The following is a 24,846-nucleotide window of genomic DNA, read 5'->3' on the forward strand; positions in this document are numbered from 1 at the left end:
GAAAATGGGGACTCAAACTGCTCAAACCCACTAATAGGTTTACTGGGAGATTTACCTACAGTGAAACACTTTATGGGCAGCTATTAAAATACTGCACAGCAACAGGAACACCACCTTAAATCTTCACTAGATACTGATAAATGACTTGGTTTAACTCTTAAGCCCCTAGACCACGAACACCAAAAGATAGAAAACTTCTTATACAAAAACCTACCCAGGGCTTCCCTGGTGGCGCAGTGGTTAAGAATCCACCTGCCAATGCAAGGGCCACGGGTTCTAGCCCTGGTCCAGGAAGATCCCACATGCCGCGGAGCAGCTAGGCCCGTGAGCCATGGCCACTGAGCCTGCGCGTCCGGAGCCTGTGCTCCGCAACGGGAGAGGCCACAACAGTGAGAGGCCCGAATACCGCAAAAAAAAAAAAAAAAAAAAAAAAAGGGCAAGGATTTGAACAGATATCTATCCAAAGAAGATAGACAAATGGCCAGTAAGCACATTTATTATTAGTCATAAGGGAAATGCAAATCAAAACCACGATGACATATCACTTCATAGCCACAAGGGTGGCTATAATCAATAAAACAGACAATAACAAGTGTTGACAAGAATGTGGAGAAATTAGAACCTTAATACATTGTTGGTGATGCAATCACTTTGGAAAGCAGTCTGGCAGTCCCTCAAAAGTTAAACATAGAATTATCATATGACCCAGAAATTTCACTCCTAGGTACAAAGCCAAGAAAAATAAAATACATGTCCACATAGATTTTGTACACAAATGTTCATGGTAACATTACTCATAAGAGCCAAAAAGAGTAAAAACAATCCAAATGTCCATCAAGCGACAAACAGATAAGCAAAATCTAGTATAACCATAAAATGCAATATTATTCAGAAATAAAAAGAAATGAAGTACTGATTGATGCTACAACATGGATAAATCTTGAAAACATTATGCTAAGTGAAAGAAGCCAGACAAAAAGCCACATATTGAAATGATTCCATTTATATGAAATGTCCAGAACAGGCAAATCTATAGAGACAGAAAGTAGATCTGTGGTTCTCAAGGGCTGGAGGGAGAGAACAGGGAGTGACTGCTAATAAGTCCAGGGTTTCTTTTTCTTTTAAGTACCAATGAAAACTGTTCTAGAATTAGACAGTGGCAACAGTTGTGTGAGTAATTTTATGGTATGTGAATTTATTTAAATTAAAAAAATTAAGATCCAATATGGAAGTACAAAAATATGACATAAAATGTCTATTTCCACAGGGGTATTTCCATATCTTGTAGGAAGATTAGACCCTTAGCTGAACAACACTAACAAAAGTTTTTTAAAAGGCAGCCTACTCAGACCCCAAATTCAGGCATGGGGATTCACAACAGAATGAAGGGCTTCTGTAAACTTTCAAGTCCTCGAGAAATAACAAGATAGAAGTCACGGGAAAGAAGCAGAACTTTAGTGAAATCTACAAAGCCCTAAAAAGGAGAAAGATGGCCAAAAACAATACAAGCTTTTTCTGAGAAACAACACAGCAAGTAGAATGAACTCCTTTCCCTCTGTGGCACAGAAAGGAGAACCAAGAAAATCATTAACAGTCCAAGAACCAAGAACAGGCCATAATGCCATCCAGAAGTCTGCAAAGGCCACAACCCAAAGGCTGCATGTTTAGAGGACAAAGAAGCAGGCCAGCGACTCTTCTCTGGACAAGGTGTTTTCTCCACCTAAAAATACCATCAGGGGACGGGAAAGAACTGTTGTGCACTTTAATGAAGCAAAAAACTCTAAAGAAACGGAATTAAAGCACAAGTAGAACTTAAAAAAAAAAAAAAAAAAACTGAGATTGGAGAAAATCTTAGTATATCAGAAAAAATGCTTCCTGGCAGCCAGAGCTGTTGCCTCCACAGGAAGAATCATCTCTTGAAAATTAAAACGTCATTTAGACAAGGAGCAAGCAATCCCAGAAGAGCCTAAGCCGTGTGGTCTGGGAGGTCTTTCCCAGCATATGCGCCAACATGACCGGCTTTTTCTTTCTTTTTCTGGCGAAAGCAAGAGGCAAACCTAAATGAAAGGGCCCAGCATTCAAGCACAATGACCTGGAAGCCCATGGCCTCGTGGCAGGCCATCTCACTTGTGCCAGGCACACCAGCTCTTTCAGGAGAGACAATCCAGGGCCAGCTGTACCATGAATTGGGCCTCAGTTTGGAAAGAAGCAAGTTCAAATCCCAAGGGGACTCTAACGATCACCTGCAGAGAGAGGGCAGCTAACTGAGAGCATCTAATCAAGGCCCTTTTATTTTACAGATGAAGAATCTGCAAATGAGACAGGCTAAAGTGACTTTTGCTTAAAATAAAATTGATGGCAGAGCAAGTACTAGACCTGAAGTCCCCAAACCTGATGTTCTACTATGACACAGGAAGAAACAAGCATTTGGGGAGTTGCTATCTGTTAAAACGGTAGGTGAGGTTACCTACTGATTAAATCTTTTCCTCAGTTAAAAATCTCCATTTCCGTGTGCCAGCAGAGCAGGTGTCAGAGACTAAATCACTAAGCCAGCAAAGCTTCCATGAGCTGGCTCCCCAAACCAAATCAACACTTATTAAACACTACCATATGCAGGGAAAGCAGACTTGCAGTCTCAATTTTATCAAAGAATACCCAAAAAGGAGACACAAAGGAAGAAAACTTCAGAATGATAAAAAGCAGGATTGGCAAACTACAGCCCAGTGGCCAAATCCGCCCTACCACCTGTTTCTGTACAACCCATGAGCTAAAAATGGTTTTTACATTTTTAAGTGGTTAAAAAAAAAAAAGGATATTATGTAACACATGGAAAGAGTATGAAATTCAAGTTTCAGCTTCCATAAATAAAGTTTTGTTGGAACATGGCCAAGCTCATTCACTTATGTAATAGTCTATATGGCTGCTTTCACACTGAAACAGCAGAGTTGAGTAGCTGATACAGAGCCCACATGGCTCTCAAAGGCTAAAGTATTTACTACCTGGCCCTTCAAAGAGTCAGTTTGCCAGCCTCTGATATAAAACATTATGACAAGGAATGAGATGAAAACTAGTTTTATGGCAGGTTAAATGGTACGTGCACAGCAAAAATAAATTCTGGACGACCACTTCAAGTTACACATACTGCTCATCTTTATAATCAGGGAAGGGGCAGTGGTAAGTGGCAATAAGAATTTAGTTTCAGAATCAAATCCATGTCAGTGGTGATTTTTGGAAGTTCATTGGCTCTATTAGCTTCAATTTCCTCATTTATAAAATAAGTATATCAGAATATCCATGAGAGGTGTGATGAAACCTAAACAAGGGAATAAGGCCCTTGGCACAGAGGGTGGCCAAAAGACTCAATAAATAATAGCCAATATCGTTTTTATAAGAAATGGCTTGGGAGTTCCCTGGTGGTCTAGTGGTTAGAATTCGGCACTTTCACTGCCATGACCCAGGTTCAATCCCTGGTCGGGGAACCGAGATCCCGCAAGCCGCTGGGTGTGGCCAAAATTTAAAAAAAAAAAAAAAAGGCTCAAAGTGTGGTCTGAAGTAAAGACTGGAAGTATATGTACCACAGAAAAAGAACCCTTTCCTCCTGGGGTTTACAAGTGAATATCAAATTCATGGAAATTCTCCCACCACTGAATTCAACCAGAAAGAATTAGAGAAATAATCCATGATCTCATTTCCCTGCTTTATCACCTAAGATACCCACTCTCTAGGAGAGTGGACTTAAGTGATTTCTGAACCTCTGTCCTCAGAGATCATGGCAAATAAGTATCGTATCTTAAGTTTATTAACTTCAAACTTGACAAAGTGTCTTGACAAGCACAGCCTCAGATGACCATGAATCTGAAATCAGATAGTCTTAAGTTTGAACACAAACTCAAGTGACAAGCATTCCGAACACTGTGATGACATTCCCTCATCTATAAGTGAGGACAATACTACTGCCATCTTCTCTGGACGTTATGATTATTAAGCGAGATGCCTCACGGTACCTGACACCTAGTAGGTACGCAAGAAATGTTAAGGGCACGCTGGTCTCTCTTCTCTTCCCTCCCTACTGTCCACTCCTCTCCATCCTCACAAAAAACTGTGGCACAGTTAGATGATGGCCATCAGGACTAGAACACAGGTTTTCCCCGTGCACTTTCTAATAAACCCCAAATATTAAACATCTGATATGAGAACTATGAATCAAAACAGTCGTGACTTAACATAAAGAACACAAGGCTGTAACCTGCACAAATACAGCCTAACCAGAAAGGAACTAGCTCAGTCTCCTAGAGGCCAGAAGCCCGGTGATGATCCTCTGCAGAGCCAAGTCCTCACCACCCCAAGGCTCAGCTCCACGGTGGTCAAGGAACCAGAGTTACTCAGAAATAAGAACTCAGCAGGAACTATATGGCAGGAAAACACAAAGTGTCATTCCAGAAAAATCCATTCCAGTTGTCAAAAGAGTTTATCAGAGTAAACGTCACGTGTGAAAATTACCAAAAAGGGAAAAGAACCAAAAACTGACTCCAGAAGAGCATAAGAGTGATCATATGATCACTCCAGGACTTGACCCCTCGACCAAACGTTTAGGGTCAAGTACTCAGACTATTAAAGCTGAAGGAAAATTACTGCAGTGATCAGGGCTTTTGGGTGGTGATTCTGCTGTTTAAAATGGCCCACAGGCGTAGTCATGAAGTTTTCTTAAGCACAAAGAAAGCTGTTATGTGCCCTACAGAGAAAATATTAGGTAATTTTCATTTAGGCACAAGTTATAGTGCTGTTGCTCATATGTTCAAAGTTAATGAATCAAGACTACATATCAAGTAAGAGGACTTTTTTTTTTTTTGGCTGTGTTGGGTCTTCATTGCTGTGCACGGGCTTTCTCTAGTTGCGGCGAGCGGGGGCTACTCTTCGTTGCGGTACACGGGCTTCTCATTGCGGTGGCTTCTCTTGTTGCAGAGCACGGGCTCTAGGTGTGCAGGCTTCAGTAGTTGTGGCTTGCGGGCTCTAGAGTGCAGGCTCAGTAGTTGTGGCTCATGGGCTTAGCTGCTCCGCGTTATGTGGGATCTTCCCAGACCAGGGCTCGAACCCATGTCCCCTGCACTGGCAGGGGGATTCTTAACCACTGAGCCACCAGGGAAGCCCCAAGTAAGAGGTCTTTAAACAAAAGCACACAGAACAAGGTCATATATCTATTACTTGATGAAAATGTGGTGACCAGAGGCTCACAGGAACTAACTCAGTATTTCTCAGAGGAGCGATGGTTCAAAATTCACTAATTCAGCGCTTGTGACTTGACAGAACAGAACTACCACGAATAATGACTATATGTTATAAATACAAAGAAGATGATATGGCAACCTCTGCGGGGAGAGTCACAGGAGTTACTTGCACTATTCTTGCAACTTTTCTGTAAGTTTGAGATTATTTTTAAATAAAATTTAAAAACCTTTTGAAAAAGGTGCAAAACATACTACCAGCTGCTTTAGATCCTCAAAGACAAAACAAATCCCTAGAACAAGAACTCCTTGGTGATTCTGAAAATCTGTCTTGCTCCCCTCCCAAACCCCCTCCGCACACACAACTAAAAGAATGAATGTCAAACTGAAACCAAGCAGGATCCTGTAGGGCCCTCCCGGGTACAAAAGCCCCTCCGTGTCCCCCATTTCTTGTTTATAGAAGGCTTTAGTCTCCTAGGCCTTCCAGAGTTCCAAACAGCAGGCTCCAGCAGTTACTCATTAGGGGAGTGAGGGGATACAGAAACAAAAGGCAGTTAAACAAGAGAAGTAACGAGAATAGTTCAGTGATAAAACAGAGTTCTAGTTCCTCCTCAAGGGACACACACAATTTAACACATATCTCTGAGTTGTTCTGCACAAACTAAGACCCCCCCCCCAACCTGGGTAGAGGACAGTGACTACACACTGTATACCCCACACTGGCTGGCAGGCAGGCACCAGAACATTGATAATTAAGATTCACATCACCCTATTACCTCACCATCAACCAATCAGAAGAAGAAAGTCATACACCCTGCAGCCCTCTCCCCAAATGTTGCCTTTAAAAATCATTCCCAGGCTTCCCTAGTGGTGCAGTGGTTGAAAGTCCGCCTGCCGATGCAGGGGACATGGGTTCGTGCCCCGGTCCGGGAAGATCCCACATGCCGCGGTGCGGCTAAGCCCGTGAGCCATGGCCGCTGAGCCTGCGCGTCCGGAGCCTGTGCTCCGCAACGGGAGAGGCCACAACAGTGAGAGGCCCGCGTACCGCAAAAAAAAAAAAAATTAAATTAAAAAAATAAATAAATAAATAAAAATCATTCCCTGAGGGAGGGATAAATTGGAAGATTAGGATTGACATATACACACTACTATATATAAAATAGATAACTAATAAGGACTTACTGTATAGCACAGGGAACTCTACTCAGTACTCTGCAATGGCCTACATGGGAAAAGAATTTAAAAAAGAGTAGATGTATGTGTATGTATAACTGATTCACTTCGCTCTACACCTGAAACTAACACAACATTGTAAATCAACTATACTCCAATAAAAATTTAAAAAAAGAAAATCATCCCCTGAAAGCCATCAAGGAGTTCAGGTCTTCTGAACACAAGCCACCTTGCTTGGCACCCAGCAAATAAACACACAACCTGGTGTCAGTAAATTGGCTTTGCTGTGTAGCAAAGCAGACCCAAGTTCAGTTCAGTGACAAAACCATTATTGTGTTGCAAGGACCATATCATCCCATATGATCTGCTGATCGCTTCATGTTCTTCTTCCAAATAATATAATATGCTAGACGCATTCAAATCACAGAATTCCAACCTCTGAGCACACAGTTCAAAAAAGCTATCGCTGGGGACTTCCTTGACGGTCCAGTGGTTAAGGCTTTGCCTTCCAATGCAGGGGGTGCAGGTTAGATCCCTGGTCAGGGAGCTAAGATCCCACATGCCACACGGCCAAAAAACCAAAGCATAAAACAGAAACAATATTGTAACAAATTCAATAAAGACTTTAAAAATGGTCTGCATCAAAAAAAAAAAGAAAAGGCTATCACTCCCAAAAAGGATCTTGAATTTTAGGGAGATGTCCTCTTCCTTCCAGTGCTAGTTATCTGGTGGGGATTTTAAAAACCTACATGTGTGATCTAATTAGATTTTATATTCAGAAAAGCTAAAAACCCCTTAATGTCTCAAAAGTTTTGAGAAACAATGGATGAAAGTTTAGAGTCCTCTATTGAGAACATTCTCTAAGAGGCCAGAGCACCATCCATATTTTTGGTTTAAATCCTGTAATCTTGATGGTAATCCCTTTCCTCAGGAGCTGGCCTTCTTTATTAATGAAGAAGAATCTGATTATCAAAAACAATGCCTGGGTCCCCCACTCTAGTCTAGAAACAAAGGGAAAGATGTTTTGGTAAATGCCAAGAGAAATCTATTAATTTGCAAGACACTGGATCCCAAGTTTAGATTTTATTTTCTTTTATCCTTACCAAATCCTGATTTCCTCTTCTGCAAGAATAAGAGTCTCTACAGCTAATCAACTATACTTTGAATACACTGAAAAGTTAAATCACTGCAGCCACCATGACTACAGATGGAGGGAGGCACAGCGCAGGGCAGGGGGTGGTATTGACCCATCATCTTTCAACTGAAACAAAGAAAGGGGAGAAGGAGGATGCACGGAAAGCCTCTGAAGGCAATTACAGACCAGCAGTCACCTGAGAGCTTGTCGGAACTGCAGACTCAGACCCTACTTGGACCTCCTGATTCAGAATCTGCCTTTTAATAAGATCCTCAGGTGACAGGTATGCACAACGAGGTTAATCTCCCCACACACACACTTTATTCCCCACTGTGCCTGGGGAATCTGCCTGGCTCAAACATGTCCTCCGGCAAATTCAGCTTAAACTTTACTCAAAGAGGCCTTCCCAATCCCCAGACTAGGTCAGCTATATGCCATATATGCTCTGAGCCTCTGTATTTCTCTCCCATAGAATTCATCACAACATTAAATAGCATAATGAATTGTATAGTATCAGTTTTCCACTCCATGGTGCAAGCTCTCTCCGGGCAAGGACTGCATCTATCTTATTCACCATGGTAGCCCCAGAGCCCAGAACAAGACGAGAGACAAAGTAAGCATTCAGTAAGTGTTTTTTCTGAATAAATGAATGGTCCTAGTATGTATCAAGCGCAAGTATCAAGTGCTAGACTTTGGAAAGAAGGGACAAAAACAATTAAAACACAGTCCTTGTCCTTAAGCAGCTCATAGCTTAGTGGATTTTTGTTGAAGCTAACGAGAGAGCCAAGCTCTTAAGAGTATGCGCTGCATTCACAGCTGTTTTTCCGACAAATGACAACAGGTAACCCAAAGGTTCTCTAAGGCCTTACAGGGAACCCCTCCCTAGCATGACCTACAGGCAAGCGCGTCCTCACCTAACCCTCCCCTCAAAGATTCTCCCCTCCCAGAGTTCAGTACTTTGTCCAGCCCTCTCTCTCTGTCCTCTCTAAGGCAACTCCAACAAACTTCAGTATCATTTTATTCTCCACTAAGAAGTTTGTGTTTCCTCTGGGAACATTTTCTTCAACCCGCTTTCTTCATCAGCCCTCTTATTATGAAATGTCAAATTTCCTTGTTACATCCTTTAAGAATGTTTTACCTAACTCATTTCCAACCACTCAATTATTTCCTGCGAACTATGAAGTCTATTGTCAACAGAAACCATTCAAATCTATGTCCCAGACCACACTGGAGAAATCTCCCGACTAACTTTTCGATACTCAATTGTCCTCCCACTTTCCTCAGTCATTTCCTATATCCCCCAAAGAGATACTCTGTCTGAACAAGAACTGTCATCTCTTCTAGGATTATATTTTCGATGATTCTTATATTTATTCTTGTTTAATAGACAAGAATCTCTTGAGAGATTTACATCCCAAAGCCAAATACCACGGTAACAAAAATGCCTAAACTGATAGCGATGAGAGTAACATTTTTTTCATTTTATCTCCAGGGAAGAAGCTCACAGTGAAATATTAGTGGAGGCAAAGAACACACTGACAAGGAGGGAAGTGCTCAGTGGAGAAGACAAGCTGAAGCTACTATCAAGGCACCTCACAGCCCTGTCCAAGGGGCTCAGAACCCACCCCGCCTTCCCAACCAGACCCCAGTTAGAGTATAATACAGCCACTAAAAACACCGAATTCTAGACACTAAGGCTTTGATGTAAAGATCCGTTCTAAGCACTGTTTGTACACCAAGTATTACAGATATGTTCATATGCCTGTCATGAATGGGATTAAAAATTCCAAGGGCATGCCTTCTGAATATTTTCCACATCCCACCCTGTAATACTGTTTACCAAACAATGACAAACTGTAACCCTAGCCCAAAGATGTGGTTTGTGGACTGTGGGAAATTTTAAGGCACTTCAAAAAGTCACCAATTGTTTTCTTAAATGCTTCAAAATACACACTTCTAGGGTGTCTGGCCTTAGCCTATTTTGTGGGTTTCAAATCACCAGTGCCTTTTTTGGTTCAGATACACTTTGCATATCTGTCCACTCCACGTTTCAGAACTGCTAAAAAATGTGAGAGGAAGGTTAAGGTCTTATTTCTCTTGAATTGATGCACTGGCACTGCAGGTATCAGAGGCAACTCCCCAAAGACAGGTCTTCTGTTAAGGAAGCTCAAGAAAAAATGTGTTCTGAGGCCAAAGATTTTTCCTCCCCGCTTCAGGGGCAAATGGAGATGAAGCAAGTTGCCAAGCAAGTTGTCAAGGCAGGGTGGAGAGGCCTAGGTTGCATTCCAGGGGCTACTCAGTTAACGGGGTCTGTACGTCCAGCCCTCCCCACCCTTTAACTCTCGTGCCTCCTCCCCAACTCCAGTGCTCAGAGGAAGGACAGAAGTGTAACCACAAAACCTGATCCAGAAAGGGGGAAAGCCCAGCTACTGCTTTCCCAGCCTCAATGGCCACAGCTGCTGTCATCTTATTTCTCCTCCTCAGAGCACTGCCATCACTGCATCCCTGAGCAAAAGGTACACTAGGCAAAACAGCAAATCATAACCCCATGATTAAAAAGGGGGTAGGAGGCCTGCACCAGACAGATACAGCTAAGTGAAAGTATATCAGACTCTTGCAACATTCTAGAGGAATGAAGATTATTGCATTTACTGTTCCTCAGGTTTGCTTCTGTAAAGCCATGCACATTTTTTCTTAGAACTAATTTATAGCAAACGGATGCTGGATTATGAGCATAATACTCAATACTGTTCAGAATGAATCGTCTCTCAAGAATACCTAATATAGGGCTTCCCTGGTGGCACAGTGGTTGAGAGTCCGCCTGCCAATGCAGGGGACACGGGTTCGTGCCCCGGTTTGGGAAGATCCCACATGCCGCGGAGCGGCTGGGCCCGTGAGCCATGGCCGCTGAGCCTGCGCGTCCGGAGCCTGTGCTCCGCGGCGGGAGAGGCCACAACAGTGAGAGGCCCGCGTACCGCAAAAAAAAAAAAAAAAAAAAAAGAATACCTAATATACTTATTTTGGCTTATATGTAGGACTGACTGTAGAACTTGGGAAAGTCAAGAAACTTCTGTGCTACCCATGGAAAGCATTGATGTTCCCATTTTATTGTCCAAACTTCTTTGGAAACTTTTCCTATTTGAAATGTTGATAGTCAATTTTAGATGTCAAAATAAAGAAGTACAAACCACAAATCTACCATAAACCTTTCAGAGTCCTTTATTGCTAAATTAATGTACCATCCCAAGATTCCCCTTACTATTAAAATCCTTCAGAGAGTGTGATGAACGCCATTATTACCTAACACAGCTGAAGATTACAAGTGGTCATTCCTTCCCCACTATATGCTGGTGTGCCCAGCCCACCCCCATCCTTAACCATAATGCACAGATTTGCACACCTCTTCAAGAAGTTAAACTAAGGCTATCTGGCCATGATCTGGAATTTGCTTACAAGTACTGCCCAGAAGAGACTGCTCCTCCATTTTTATTAAAAAATGCCAATAATATTCTACTTACCCTATACTATCACTAAAGCCCAGCTCTTTGATTCCCCTCACCGTTTTTTTTTTTTTTGGTTTTTTTTCTTTCAAAATAAATGAAAGTTTGTAACACATAAAGCATAGAAATCTCACAAGAAAGTTTATGGACAGCTCAGACTCCTGGGGCATCTTTACTATGTTTAGCCTTGTGCCATCAACCCCTTTCAAAAACCGATTTTCCCCGTTCCTCAGATAATCTTGAGTCCCAAGTTTATTATTGTCTCTACACTGGCTTTCACCTTCATCCTGTTGATAATCCGGGAAATACATTTTCTTCTGACACGAGAGTAGGAGAGATACTTTCATTCAGAGCACCAATCGGGGGACGCTGAAGAATTCAATGGAAGCCGCGCAGTCTGGCCGGCAGCCCCACACTGACTGGCTCTGTGACACGCTGGCATGAGATGGCTAACACCCGGGCAGGGCAGGCTGAACCGGGAGCCGGTCCTGGGCTCCAGAGAGCCTGCGGGAGGTCTCAGGAGAGTCTAAAGCTCTCACAAGAGAGGAGTTTAACAAGATAACTCGGCTTTTAAGTAACAGAGGCAGCCCCCTGGCCTCTGGGCTGCAAAAGCGCTCACCTGCCAGGAGTAATAACACAAGCAATTACTGCACACAGAATAATAAAGCTCAGAGGGATTCCCAGGTACTCGGATGGAGTCTCCCTCCCCCTTACTTACACAAAGGGGGAAGGAATGGGAGGAAGAAATGCCCCACCTTCCATGAAGACTGGGGACAGTACTGTTAGGTAAGCAGCTAAATTACACTTGACAGAGTAAGTCACTGTTTTGGGTGGTTGCCAAAAATAAAAATGCCCCTGGTATTAAAGGTTATATATAAAATAATGCATCCTCCCTCTCCTGGAACAGAATTCATAAAGTTTAAAAGTTCACTAACATCACATTCCGGAGACTGGAAACACAGACTTAAATGTCTCGCTTCTCATTCCTTTCTCTACCACAAACTTCCAGGAGGCCTTCCTCACTTTAGGCAAGTTTCCTTCAACTTGCACATCGACAGCAGATTGCTCACAGCTGCTTTCACGAACATCTGAGTATTCCCACCTGGACCTACCCATTTCTGCTGCCTTTTATCTCATCCATTTTATTCCTCTGCCTCTGTCAAGACCTGTCACTTTCACCGTCTCCCCAGAAGAGATGTTTAAAACAGAGAAACTGATCTGAAAATATCACATCTGATTTTTCCAACCCATCCATTCTCCAAGAAAACCTTCAGTATTTAACTTCACGAGGTCCCGCTTCCACCATCAAACAAGGTTACCTGCCTCTATTTAACAGCATTTTAATGAGAGGGACACCTAAAATCTCATCAGCCCAAAGCTTTACCCAGAATCAGGTGCACAGCCTGGTCTCAAGCCTGGGCTGCCTGTGCTCCATGAAAGCCTGGAGACCCTCCACCCTGCCCCAGGCCATCCTAGCAGCTACTTAAAAAACCATCTACCTTCTGTTTATTTTGGCCTCTGGTGAACTATGCCAACCCACTCTTTCTCCCAGACTTGACTCTTCTTACTAAACCCATAAAACATACATTTTATCACTCAAATCAGAACACTTTTGAGAGTGAAAATGGGGCGTTACTGATAATTGTGCCAAGACAACAGCCCTGGGCAAACTGTGATGTAAGTTGCCCTGTCCTTACAAAGGTGGGAGGCCAGGTAAGGGGCTGTTCCTCACAAATAACCAATTTATGCTGGTCCTACACATTGTTCCTCTCTGCCAATCTCCCAAAGAGGACCAGAAAATGCCCAAACAAACTAGTCCACCTCGGGGCAAAGAAAACAGAAAATGTTTTACGTTGTAGTGGAAAATTTTTTCGAAATATATCAACTTCAAGTTTTGATCCTTTGGGGGTGGAGACGAAATGCAGCCCAGTCCTAAAGCACCGGAGGCTAGAGGGTTCCTGGGAGGATGGGGCAGAAGTCAAAGGAAACCAAAACTTTGCCAGTTGTATTTTTGCCTGATTAGCCTCACCTGCGCCGCTGAACCACAACTAGTATTCACATACAGCTGCCCTTTTCCACGTGTTACCTAAATTTGTTTAATCTTTCCTAACGGTTAAATTAATACCTCCAAAGCTCAGAAGGTTACACATTTGCCAGTGCACAGTTTCTGCTAAGCCAGGGCTTCCCAGACTTTTAAAGATTCCAGACCAGTAGAGTTTCCCCCACTTCCAAAAATTAAGGACTGACATGTTATACATTTTTTTATTTGTACCGAGGACATGAAAGAAAACAAAGGCCATCATATCATTTATAAAGTAAAGGACATTTTAGCCAAAAAAAAAAATAATAGTAAGAATATAATCTCAAAATTAAAGCCAGTCCTTCAAATTGAACCGCCTTAACATCACAAAACTTGCCAGGCGCCCTTCTTCCTCTCATTTTACCTCAGCTGGTTCCAATTCCAGTCCCATCTAAGCTGGGACAGATGCGGAAAGTGCTGGACTACTAACACCAGCCAATAGTCAGAACACCACTTTCTCTCACTCATTCTATCAGCAACAACCCCATGAGGTGAGCACTGTTATTATGCTCGTTTACAGGCAAAGCTGGAAGGTAAAGGGTAAAGTCACTTGCCCAAGGTATTGTGGCTAGTAGCCAGTGAAGCTAATGACGTGGGCCACAGCCATCACAGAAAATCAGTTCGGTTCGGCCTCAAGACACAACTTATGTGTCTGTTTCCCAAAGTGTGGGCTTGTTTAAAAAACAAACCAAGAAAAACTGGTTTAGGTGGTATATGATCCCTGTATGTATGTACCAGCATTTAATATTTATACATAAATAAGAACTGTCTCCTGTCCCCTTTTCAATTCTCTTTCAATCCTTTCTATTAAACGAAGTTTCAGTTTGGCGGCAGGAAGCCTTTAGCACATCTCTACCACTTGTTACACACTTCCTTGAGAGCCCGCTGCGAAACGCTGTACCTAGCTAGAATTTAATAACACTCGCTGTTTAGTTTTCATTGCGGGGTTTTTCTAAAGGTACTTTCTAGTAAGTAGTAACCAGGAAGTAATACTGGTTTCCCATTTTCAATGGTGAAATCATTTCCTTTTAAAATAATATTTCAATTTTTAAAATAGCTGATTGCCCCAAAGATTTTCAAACTAAATAAAAGTAGAGGCAGTGTTCCAATGTGCTAAAAATATGGGAGGGGCACACACACACCAGAAGCCCCGGAAACTGGAGGTAAACCATCAGCAGGGTTGAGATGAGCTGCACCAAAGGCTGAAAACAAGACTCCCCTGGTTCAGCCTCTCCGAACAACTCTAAAAATGGCTGACTTTCCCCGTGCAGGATGTGTCAGGCTCACCACCACTACCACCCCACCTGCTAATCCAAGAAGAAAAATGAGGAAGAGCTACGTACCAGACTGTAGGAAAGAAAAGTCAGGCCTCTCACAGGACCTTGCCTCTGACCTCCTCCTGTCATCCATAGGTACGTAGTTGCACCCTTTCTTAGCCAGGGAGCTCTCTAGAACCCAGAGAGAGCCGGTAAGGCTAAAGCTCTAAGAGCCTACTATCCTTGAAGTTCAAGACCTCAAAACATCTGGGGGCCTTCAACCAATTAAAGAGTAGTGATTTAATGATCCCCAGGAGCAGAGCCCTGCCCTCCACTGAAAAGATAGTGGTTTTCAAGGATACTGACTGGGGAAAGAGACTACCAACCGTGAAAGGATTAATGAGTGTAAGGAGAGGATAAGCTGTATTTTGCCCTAAATCTAATCTAAGATGATCCTGGTAGGATATAAAAAGGTGAAGTCTAAGTAAAGCGCCCGCTACAACTACCGAAAACATTAAGTGCACTTCTAGGAATCTATCTTAGGGAAATGCCGACACAAGAACACGAAGATGTATCAAAGAATGTTGATATATCAACAGGAAAAGAGTGGATAAGCAAACACATCCAAACTATGGAATACTCCTCAAACATTAAAGAATGAGGTAGATGTATAATTATGACACAGATAGTTATGACAATTTAAAAAAGAAAGTTACAGGACTCATTACGACCTCATTTCTGTTTGTTTGTTTAAAAAGGGAGGGTGTACATATCTGCATGAAAAAACTGTGGGAAGAACATTTACTTAAGGGAATGAGAATGAATGGTAGAAAACTCATAAGGAGGGCAGAGAGAGATTTTTGCATTTAACTTTACATACTTCTATACTGTTTGAAGTCTTAGGAACAAGCATGAAGTTGAAAATTTAAATACCAATAATTATGAAATTACTAACACTGGATGGCATTCACCTGAGCATGTGGAAGTATTTCAGGGATGAACTAGAAAACTGCTGGTCAAAAGAAGGAAAGGCCACCAAGGAACTGCAAATGTGACCCTTAATCATAAGGACCTCAAAGACTTGAGAATTACAAGAAAGTTTTATTTACAAATTAGACAAGCTAGTGGAATAGAAAGTAAAGACTGGGCTTCCCTGGTGGCACAGTGGTTAAGAATCCGCCTGCCAATGCAGGGGACACGGGTTCAAGCCCTGGTCTGGGAAGATCCCACATGCTGTGGAGAAACTAACCTGTGTGCCACAACTACTGAGCCTGTGTTCTAGAGCCCGCAAGCCACAACTACTGAGGCCGTGTACCACAACTACTGAAGCCTTTGTGCCTAGAGCCCGTGCTCTGCAACAAAAGAAGCCACGGTAATGAGAAGCCGGCGCACTGCAAAGACGAGCAGCCCCTGCTCACCGTAGCTAGAGAAAGCCCGCGCACAGCAACAAAGACCCAAAGCAGCCAAAAATAAATAAATAAATTTTTTTTTTTTTAAAGTAAAGACTAGGGCTTCCCTGGTGGTGCAGTGGTTGAGAGTCCACCTGCCGATGCAGGGGACACGGGTTCATGCCCCGGTCCGGGAAGATCCCACATGCCACGGAGCGGCTGGGCCTGTGAGCCATGGCCGCTGAGCCTGTGCGTCCAGAGCCTGTGCTCCGCAGCGGGAGAGGCCACAACAGTGAGAGGCCTGCATACCGCAAAAAAAAAAAAAAAAGTAAAGACTAAGACCACCACAGAGGCCACTGTCATTTTGGGTTTTACGGGTGTTGTTCTTGTTAAGAACGGGGCTTATAAACAAGAAACAGGATGGATATAAATAGAGAAACCAAAAAGCCCATATGTGTGGTTCTGCAGGATTCTAAGAGCAGAAAGTGAGGAGCAGAGAATCTTCATGTTTGTAGATGACACTAAAGACTTCCATAGTAATAACGTGCCAAGTTATGGGTGCCAAATTATAGGAAGATCTGGGGAATCTATGCAAATAGAAGGAAAAGTGGCAAATGAGTGTTAAAATGAGCATATGGCCTAAATCAGGCATATAAAACAACTCCTCAGCTGTCAGTTATGACCTAGGAATAGGGTCTCGGAGTCACTGTAAATGGACCCCTGAGGACGTCAGCCTAATATTGAGCTACAGATTAAAAGCAATGCAAAGTGTCCTGGGAGCCATCAAGACAAGTACTAAAAAGAAAAAAAGAAGCTACTAACCCCTCTCGTATAAAATTCAGAGGCACTGGCCCCAAAAACATACACTTCTTTTGTCATTTATGTCCTGCCCCTTCAACTACATACAGCACAGGAGTTAAACAAGATCAGTGGGTCTCAAATGCCAGCCCCTGGATGAATCCCAAACGGACTCTTTCAGAATCACTTAGGAGTGGCTTTTTTAAAATACGTATTCCCGGGAATTCCCCGCTCGTCCGGTAGTTAGGACTCCACGCTTCCACCGCAGGGAACTAAGATCCGCGTGGTGCGCGGCGCAGCGGGGGAAAAAAAAGAATAAAATACGGATTCCCAAACCACACTTGCAGAGATTCTAATCCAGTGCCTCAGAACGGCCTTCTAGGTGGTCCTGATGCAACGACCTGTTTAGAAAATCACTGGCCTCCTTCTCTCTCTCTAAATCTTCTCCGAGAAAGGATGTAAGAAAGCTTACAATAAAAAATAAACTGAAGAAACCATGGGAGGAACTACCAAGAATAGATTAAGATGATTCCTATACTAGCACATGAAATGGAAGTGGGAAAGATCTGCAAGACAATGAGAATGATCTAAAGGAAGACGCTTTGGCCTCAGAGTGTGAAAACCAGAGCTCAGAACACAACCAAGCCGCATGCTCCCGCCAGACTCCCACAAACAAGAGCAGGATCAGAATAAACTCTCCCCGTGAGTTACAGGTTCCCTGAGTGTCCTCTTCATCCCCACCCTTCGCAGGTCTAGACCTGCTGCCCCAGGAGAATGGCTGGGTGTTCGGAAGCAGAGGTGAGACTGCATAAATAAAACCCACTGGTACCATGTTCTTCTGGGTCCCAAGCAATCACTCCCACTAGCCTATCCCGACACCACCGCTGAAGCCAGGAATCTCCATGGCTCAATTCCATCTACCCTCCAGCCGCTCCAGTGTCTGATCACTTAGTCTGCTTCAAATTCTAACTCCGGTCTTCCACATTAGAAAACCATAATTCAACTAATCTACCTTCTCAAAACAAAACAAAACAAAAAACAAGCAATGGGAACAGAAAATATGTCTCCTGCAGGATAAGCAGCAATTCAAAGTGAAGACTACCAGAAGGCATAAGATTTCTCAGCTTTGATGCATGCCTGAAAGACACGTGACATAGGGCTTCCTTCTTATACATTTGCAGCCTTTGGGGGCTGTAAGGAGCTTAGAGACGATGAGTCCAACCACTTCATTTAAGAGAAAAGAAAAGAGCCTGAGAGGCAGACTACCTTACCCCACAGCACACAGCTGCAGAACAGCAGCATCTGGCCTAGAACCTGTGTCCCCTTAATCCCAGGTCCATGATCTCTCTCCTCTTCCAGGTTGCTTCCCAGGGACAATGTTAATGCATTGGATTTATTAACTTGAAGCACAGTTTCCCAAATCTCCTCAATTCCCCCTATTACACATGAGGTTGGTGTTACAAGACCATCCCGAGCAGGCTACTTCCCACATAAAGAGAACGCAAAGCACCTCAAACTGTGTTAAGGCATAAAGAGAGAGGAGATGGTGCCTTAAAGTCTCCGTCATAAGCATGTAAATGGAGAAAATGTGCCAAGCCCAGTTTATATCAGAGACTGAACATCTCAAAAATGACATCTGAGAGTGTCATCTAAATTTTCATTAGGTTTATTTTCCCTGTAAGTTGCTTAACTTCCTAATTTTTAAAAAAGGCCAACTGAAATCTCTGGGGGGTTTTTTCCTAAACATTAGAGCTAAGTGAGAAAAACGTGACGTTAATTTATCATATTGAGTCTCACGGAAAGTAAGTGAATCCCCACAACACTCCATCTGCATCAAATGTTCACAACCTGTGATTCTGCATCAATTTCCGCTGTACGAACAAAAAGCATACGTCAGTCTCCCAAAAGAGGAATTAGCAACAGAAACTGGGGCGGGGCAGTGGGAGGACCTGGGTGGGTATCCATCTCCAAACAAGAAATCAGAGGAAAAGCTACCTAAGCCCAGAAAGAGTTGAATCCCTTTGCTTCATTCCTTGTCCCTGATAAGGAAAAAAATTTCCTGCAATATTTAGCTATGCTCTCCCTTGAAAAAATGAAACAAAATAAATCCAAAGACCAGATTCCAAAGGATATCTACTGAACACCCTGCTAGAACCATACGTATCAGCTGGACTGCTAGCCCGTGCTGATAAGTAAGTTTCGCAACAGGCCTTAGAACCTTCTTACTGGGATTCAAAAACCTGGTCAATTTTCTCTTCTGAACTTACTGATGAAAACTAAAATGTTCACTTATTTCCCAAATTTCACTCCCCAAGTAAACTGGGGCATAGACGCGCCAAATCATTTGCCTCGTTATTACCAGCACTGAACACTACCCCACCTCAGGAGCCCCCACTCCTGTTAATGAGCCACACTGCTCATGAGCTCTTCTCTCCTGACCATTAGTTTGAGCTCTGAAGCATGCTACTTCGCTTTTCACCATCACTGTTACCTAAAGCTTGCTACGTTAAAAGTGTTGTCAGAGGCCAGAGCTACTACATTCCAGGCAGTAAAAAAAATGATGTCAGGAGCATAAACACTGACAGGTTCTAGCTGCTATGTAACTCTTGCTAAGCCTGCTCTTGGCATTTATCTTCTCATCCGGGTCCCGTCCACTGAAAGGTGGGTACCTTGGGAATACACAGGATTGGCTGATAGGAAGTCAGGAAACCTTAGTCTTGGGACTTCCCTGGTGGTCCAGCGGTTAAGACTCTGCACTCCCAATGCAGGGGGCATTGCAGGGTTCCATCCCTGGTCAGGGAACTAGATCCCGCATGCCGCAGCTAAAGATCCCACATGCCACAACTAAAGATCCCACGTGCCACAACTAAGACCCAAATAAATAAATAAATCTTAAAAAAAAAAAAAAAACCTTAGTCTTGGCCCTGTAAGAAACATGAATATGACCAAGAGCAAGTATTTTTTTAATCAATCTCTCATCAGTTATATTTATTCAGTAGACTTAATGTCTGCTACTGATCTCACCAGGATACCAGAACAACCATCACCTCTGCTGCCTTTCCACCTTTTATCACCGTAAAACACATATATTAATAGCTCAGGTTAAACCCATACCATTTATGTGAAACAATGAACTTGAAGAAACTGAAGAGCTACTATAAAAATTCTGAAAATAATCACCAATGGAGACCCCTAGGACCTTTGCACTTGCTGTTCCCTCTGCCAGGAACTCTTCCCCTATGGCTGGTTCTTTGATGTCCATCAGATCTCAGCTTAGGGAAGCCTTTCCTATCTAAAGGAGCCACCCCTCCCTTCCTCCCAACCACTCTGTCCCATTCCCCTACCGGAAATCACTATCTTATACTATCATCTTCTTGTTTACTTGTCAATTGTCTATCTCCTCTATGAATCCGTAAGGGCAGGAATCTGATTTACTTTTTTACCACTGTTTCTCTAATACCCAGACAGTGCTTGACACAGATGATCAATAAAATTCATTCAGGAAAGGAAATATGATTGTTCATCATTCTATATCATTAGTTAGTACATGGCAGCAGCCACTGTTAGCATGACTAGAGCCAGATGGACGCTTCCTCTTCATACAGGAAAAACGACAGAAAGTCTTTAAGACATAGCAAAAACTTAGTGCTCCTTTACTTACAATTTTGATTGAAAGCTACCATGCTCACATGCTGGGAAGTGGGCAATTTTAAGACTACAGGGAAAAGTCTTCCATCCTATTCCACCCACTTCTTTGCAAATGGCCCTACTAAAATATTCTTATTCGGCTACCTTGTCCCTTTGAACAGTAGAATAAGAGTGTTTTAAGCAGCTTAGCAAAGGTGTTTTTCTTTCACAGTCTGCAAGAGCTAAGTGCACATAGGAAGGAACAGATTAATAGACTACTACTCTATCCCCACTACACTCTGGAAAGACACATACTTCTTAGCTCAGAAATGTAGGAAACACTTAGCTATAATGATCTAAATTATAGGCAGCATTTCCTACAAGCTGTACACTGGAGAAATTTCCACTAAGCTACTCACCAGGAAGCCTACATCCCGCTTCACAACAACCTGGCAGCACAATTCCTGTCAAAGGAGGAAATTGTGGCCAACTCCTCCTTTAGGTGTCCCAAGGCTTAGGCATCGAGTGGTAATCTTGGTTCTTAGCATAAAACCAAAGACTGGCAGAGGGATCCTTTTCCCCTTTTAAATGGGGCAGGGTGAAATGGGAATTGATATTTGGCCTTCCACACCATAAGCAGGATAAGATATGCTGCTTCCATGGCTGCTTCTGATAAGCACAGAAGATTCAAGAACTGCGGTGGCTTTATCCTGCTACGTGCTCCTGCTTGAAAAGACATGCAGACATAAGATAGGAGGGTTAGAGTGAAGACTTCGAAAAGGGCTCTATCCCCAAGACAGAAGTAAATGGGGACAGCAAAACCAGCGAAAATAGCCATCTCTAAGTAGCTGCTAAGTGGGGTGACTGAATTTCATACTCAGTACCCCAAGACTTCTCCCAACCTCTATTTAACATGTGCTGACAATATTCTGATGCAGCTAAAGAAAGTCTAGTAATTACTCAAGAAACCCAGAGATAGAATCCTCTAGGGTTTTGAGAAAACATCTGATTTGACAGAGACATTTACTTTCCCAGGTCCTATTCTGTCTGCCCACACAATTGCCAGTCTTATCCCAACTCAAAAAATATACAAATCCACCTTCAGTTTTTCCATCATTCTCACTGCCTTCTCAGTAACAGAAGGGCCCCACAATGCTTGTGTCAACTTACTGCCGAGTTCCTCCTTCAACACATTCCAGAACCAGCTCTGTCCCTTGGCTCCCACTCTCAATAGCAGACGCAGCCTCTTCCGTCATTTTAAAAAAACTGGGCAAATGCAAAAATTTTTTACAACTTCATTCTCAGTTCTTTCTTCTTCAACCTTAAAAGAAGGAATGCAGGACTTGCGAGGACGGCAAGGCAGAGACCAGAAGAAACTTGCACTTGCCACGGCCTTTCCATGGTTCTTTGGCCAAAAAAGAGGAAGGGTGAGTACTCTTCTTCACTGCAGCAAACCTCAACCCCAGACCTTCAGACCTTCAGCTCAGCCTGAGTCCAGACAAATCTCAGCCTGAAAGGCCCGCCTCTGGTTTGTCAGTTTCTGCCCCTCAACCCAAAGGCAAGCAAAGCAGTGGCCACTATTTTCCTATTCATCAAACTATTTCCTCCTCACTTTCCTCTGTCATAGAGCCCCATCTTCTCTTGCAGTTCTTACGAAGCAGTTCCTGGTACCACTGGAAACGATTACTCTCCAGGAAAATACAACTTTGCTTAGCAGAAGAACTTCACACAGAGCAATTGGCCAGGGGTCGATTTTTCATTCCAGACAGGCTTTGAAGCCTGGCACAATTCTGCCTGTCGCTCTGCAGTTCACCCAGCTTCCCTCACCTAATCCCTGCCTGGAACTCACCCACCCACCCCTTGCAGCTTGGTCACAGAAAAACAGCAGTATAGGTGACCCTACCACTCAATCTTCAAAACCTCCGTCCAACCCTAACGTGTCTTCCACACCACACTCCTTTGCACCTAAGGACCATAAGCACCAAATAAAGTCACTTAGCACAACAGCAGCTCCTGGACAAGACAGGAGGAACGTCTAATCTTTCCTTCGCTCAAATACAGTCAGCTTCACTTTCCTGCAATTTTGCGGCCATGCATCACCCGCCCTGCCCTCTGCTAACGACATGCCCTGGAGTCAGAGGCACTGTACTATGATGTTCAAGAACCTGTGCTTTAGCAGACAGGCCTGGGTTCAAGTCCCAGCTCTGCCTCTCATTACCAATTAAAAAGTACCTGTCCTGGGGTAAACTACTCTTTCTAAACCTCAGATTACATACCGGTAAAATGTAGCCAATGATCCTATCTACTTGTTAGGTATTATAAATGAGATAATACAAACAGAATACTCAGCTCAAGACATGAGCCTTAATAAACAAGTGATTGTTGATATTCAGTATCCTCGGGAGTAATCTGTGGGCAGACATCATCACCCCATAGAATCCAGATGCCCTGGAAACCTCCAGAATTTGTAGAAGCAAAAATATGTTCAGCTTCCTTCCACTCCCACCCCCCAAATAAGGGGGGCCTTTAAGAAAAATTCAAGCCTTAGCAAAGGAAAAAACTCAGAAAGATTCACTCAGTGCTGCCAATTCCACTACCAGACCGCCAAGCACTGCTCTGTTCCTATGGTGAATGGAAAGATCAGTGCAAATGAAAAAGCTAATTTAAGAGGAGCCACTTCAGGATAATTCTTTCATAGGTCAAGTCAGTATTTCAAAGAGGTGAAAATATGTGGACCTTGGAAATTCCCTTCTCTTTCAGTTCCTGATAAATTCTGACTCTCCGTTTATGTATAAATAAACGGGAAAGCAATATTGAAAATCCTAAGAATCTCAGCTGGAGGCAGAATATCGCCTAAGAAATGAATACATAAGCATCAGTGGGGAAAAAAAGTCTTGAAATCTAATTCATACACACAAGCTGAAGAATACTTTAATCCTGTGAAAGACAGTAAACCACTGCAGAGCTTTGGGACAAAATCTCATAAAGAATATTTCCTGACGGAAAAGTCAGAATTGCAGTCTGAAATGCAATCTGGAAGTCTGCGGTCATCACAACCAGAAATTCTAGTAACAACCAAGAAGTGTCAGGTTCCAATATTAGGGAGTGTTGGGGGGAGGCCAACAGAGGGGACAATTGATAAAGAGAATTTATACTACAAAATTATCATGGAGCCGGGGGTAAATATTTTTTAATGACACTTGCAGGGTTTAAATTCACCATTCAAAGATGTAGGAAGCGGATATATAATCAGGCAGAATCTACGGTGTTACCGCAGTGGACTGGGAATCAGAACACTTGGGCTCTGGTCCTGGAACCAATCCAAACCACCAGGTGACCTTAGGCAAGTCACTTGCCCTCTTCAAACTAGTCTCATCTGTAGTGAGGGAACAATAATGATCGCTAAGATTCCTACTGGCCTAACATCTTAAGAGTCAAAAAGAGGGGGAGCACAAATATGAGGAGCTCTCAGGACTACAGACTTGACACAAGAGGTGGAGGGGAAAGGACGGGAAATGAGGGCCAGAGCGCGAGAAAACTTGGCGTAAGTAACTGAGCGTCGGTGAAAATATAAAAGCTTCAAGAAGACCAAGTACTCCAAGAGTTCCATGGAAGAGCGGACGTCAGGATCTTGAAAAACTGCAAACTACTCAGCATATGCCAAAATGGACAGAGGACAGGGGGATCAGAGAACAGATACCAACAAATTATCCCCCTTAACCAATCACTAATCTATCTGTCCTGGTAAACAGCCAGGAGACTGAGTGCCGCGATCACGGAAATCACTGTGACCCCCTAATGCCACGGTGTCCAGGAGGCAAGGCACCCAGGGGAGTCCGTATCGGCTTGCGTCTAGGGAGGGGATTCCGAGAACGGGTGAAAAGTGAGGAAAGGGGCAGAGAAAAGAGGATCTGGGAGACCATGCAGGCTGGCGGGAGGGAAAGGAGCCAGCGCCAGACTCCCGCACGGTGGTGGCCTGTGGGATCGGTGTCCCGGTCCCCGCTCTCACCATCTTGACGATGCCCCGCTGCACGGTGGGGACCGCGGGTCCCCCGGAGGAGCCGCCGCTCTGCGCGGAGGAGGCCATGTGTAGCAATGGAAAACCAGCGAGTAAGACGGTAGGCCGGCTTGGAGGTGTCAGTGTGGGTGTCGGTGTTGGTGAGAGGCCGCCGCGGAGAGGAGCAGGCGGGCGACCGGCTGTGGGCGATGGACGGGACGGACACGCCGGGCGCTCACAGGAGCAGCAGCAGGACTGCCAGCGAAAGAGACGCGATCTCCGCCGCCGCTACACGTTCTACTCGCCGCGCAAGCGTGCCAGAGCGCCACTGCTCTCCGGCCAATTAGAGCCCAGAGCCCGCCGGACCCCAAGCCAATAGACACCCTGCTCGCGGAACCCCGCCCCTTGCTCCCCAAACCTGTGGAGAACTTCAGGAAGCGCTGAAAGAGCTGATTTGCGGTGATGGGCTAAGTCTGGGGCGGGACTTCCGGGGCAGCGGTAGTAGGTAGTGTCGGGAGGTGTAGTGGAAAGGAAAGGACACGTCAGCATCTGGCCGCGGGGCGCGGTGGGCCATGGGAGCCCCAAGGGCGGGGTCAGCCTCGCCCTCCGGCTTGGCCCCGCCCATTACGCCCAGCCCCGCGGGCCCCTGGGGAGCCCACGTGGAAGCCAG

At 44.0% G+C, this 24,846-nt stretch overlaps 1 protein-coding gene across 1 annotated transcript in view; it reads right to left on the minus strand.

The window, feature by feature from the left end:
* SND1 (staphylococcal nuclease and tudor domain containing 1) overlaps positions 1–24,514 on the minus strand; it is a 418,878-nt gene extending 394,364 nt beyond the window's left edge. Inside the window, exon 1 of the mRNA XM_004265475.3 lies at positions 24,189–24,514. Within this exon, the coding sequence (XP_004265523.1) occupies positions 24,189–24,266 (78 nt within the window). The 5' untranslated portion in view covers positions 24,267–24,514. The remainder of the gene's footprint in view (positions 1–24,188) is intronic.
* Between the last annotated feature and the right edge of the window lie 332 nt (positions 24,515–24,846).

Source organism: Orcinus orca, chromosome 9 (assembly GCF_937001465.1).
Source record: "Orcinus orca chromosome 9, mOrcOrc1.1, whole genome shotgun sequence".
NCBI lineage: Eukaryota > Metazoa > Chordata > Mammalia > Artiodactyla > Delphinidae > Orcinus > Orcinus orca.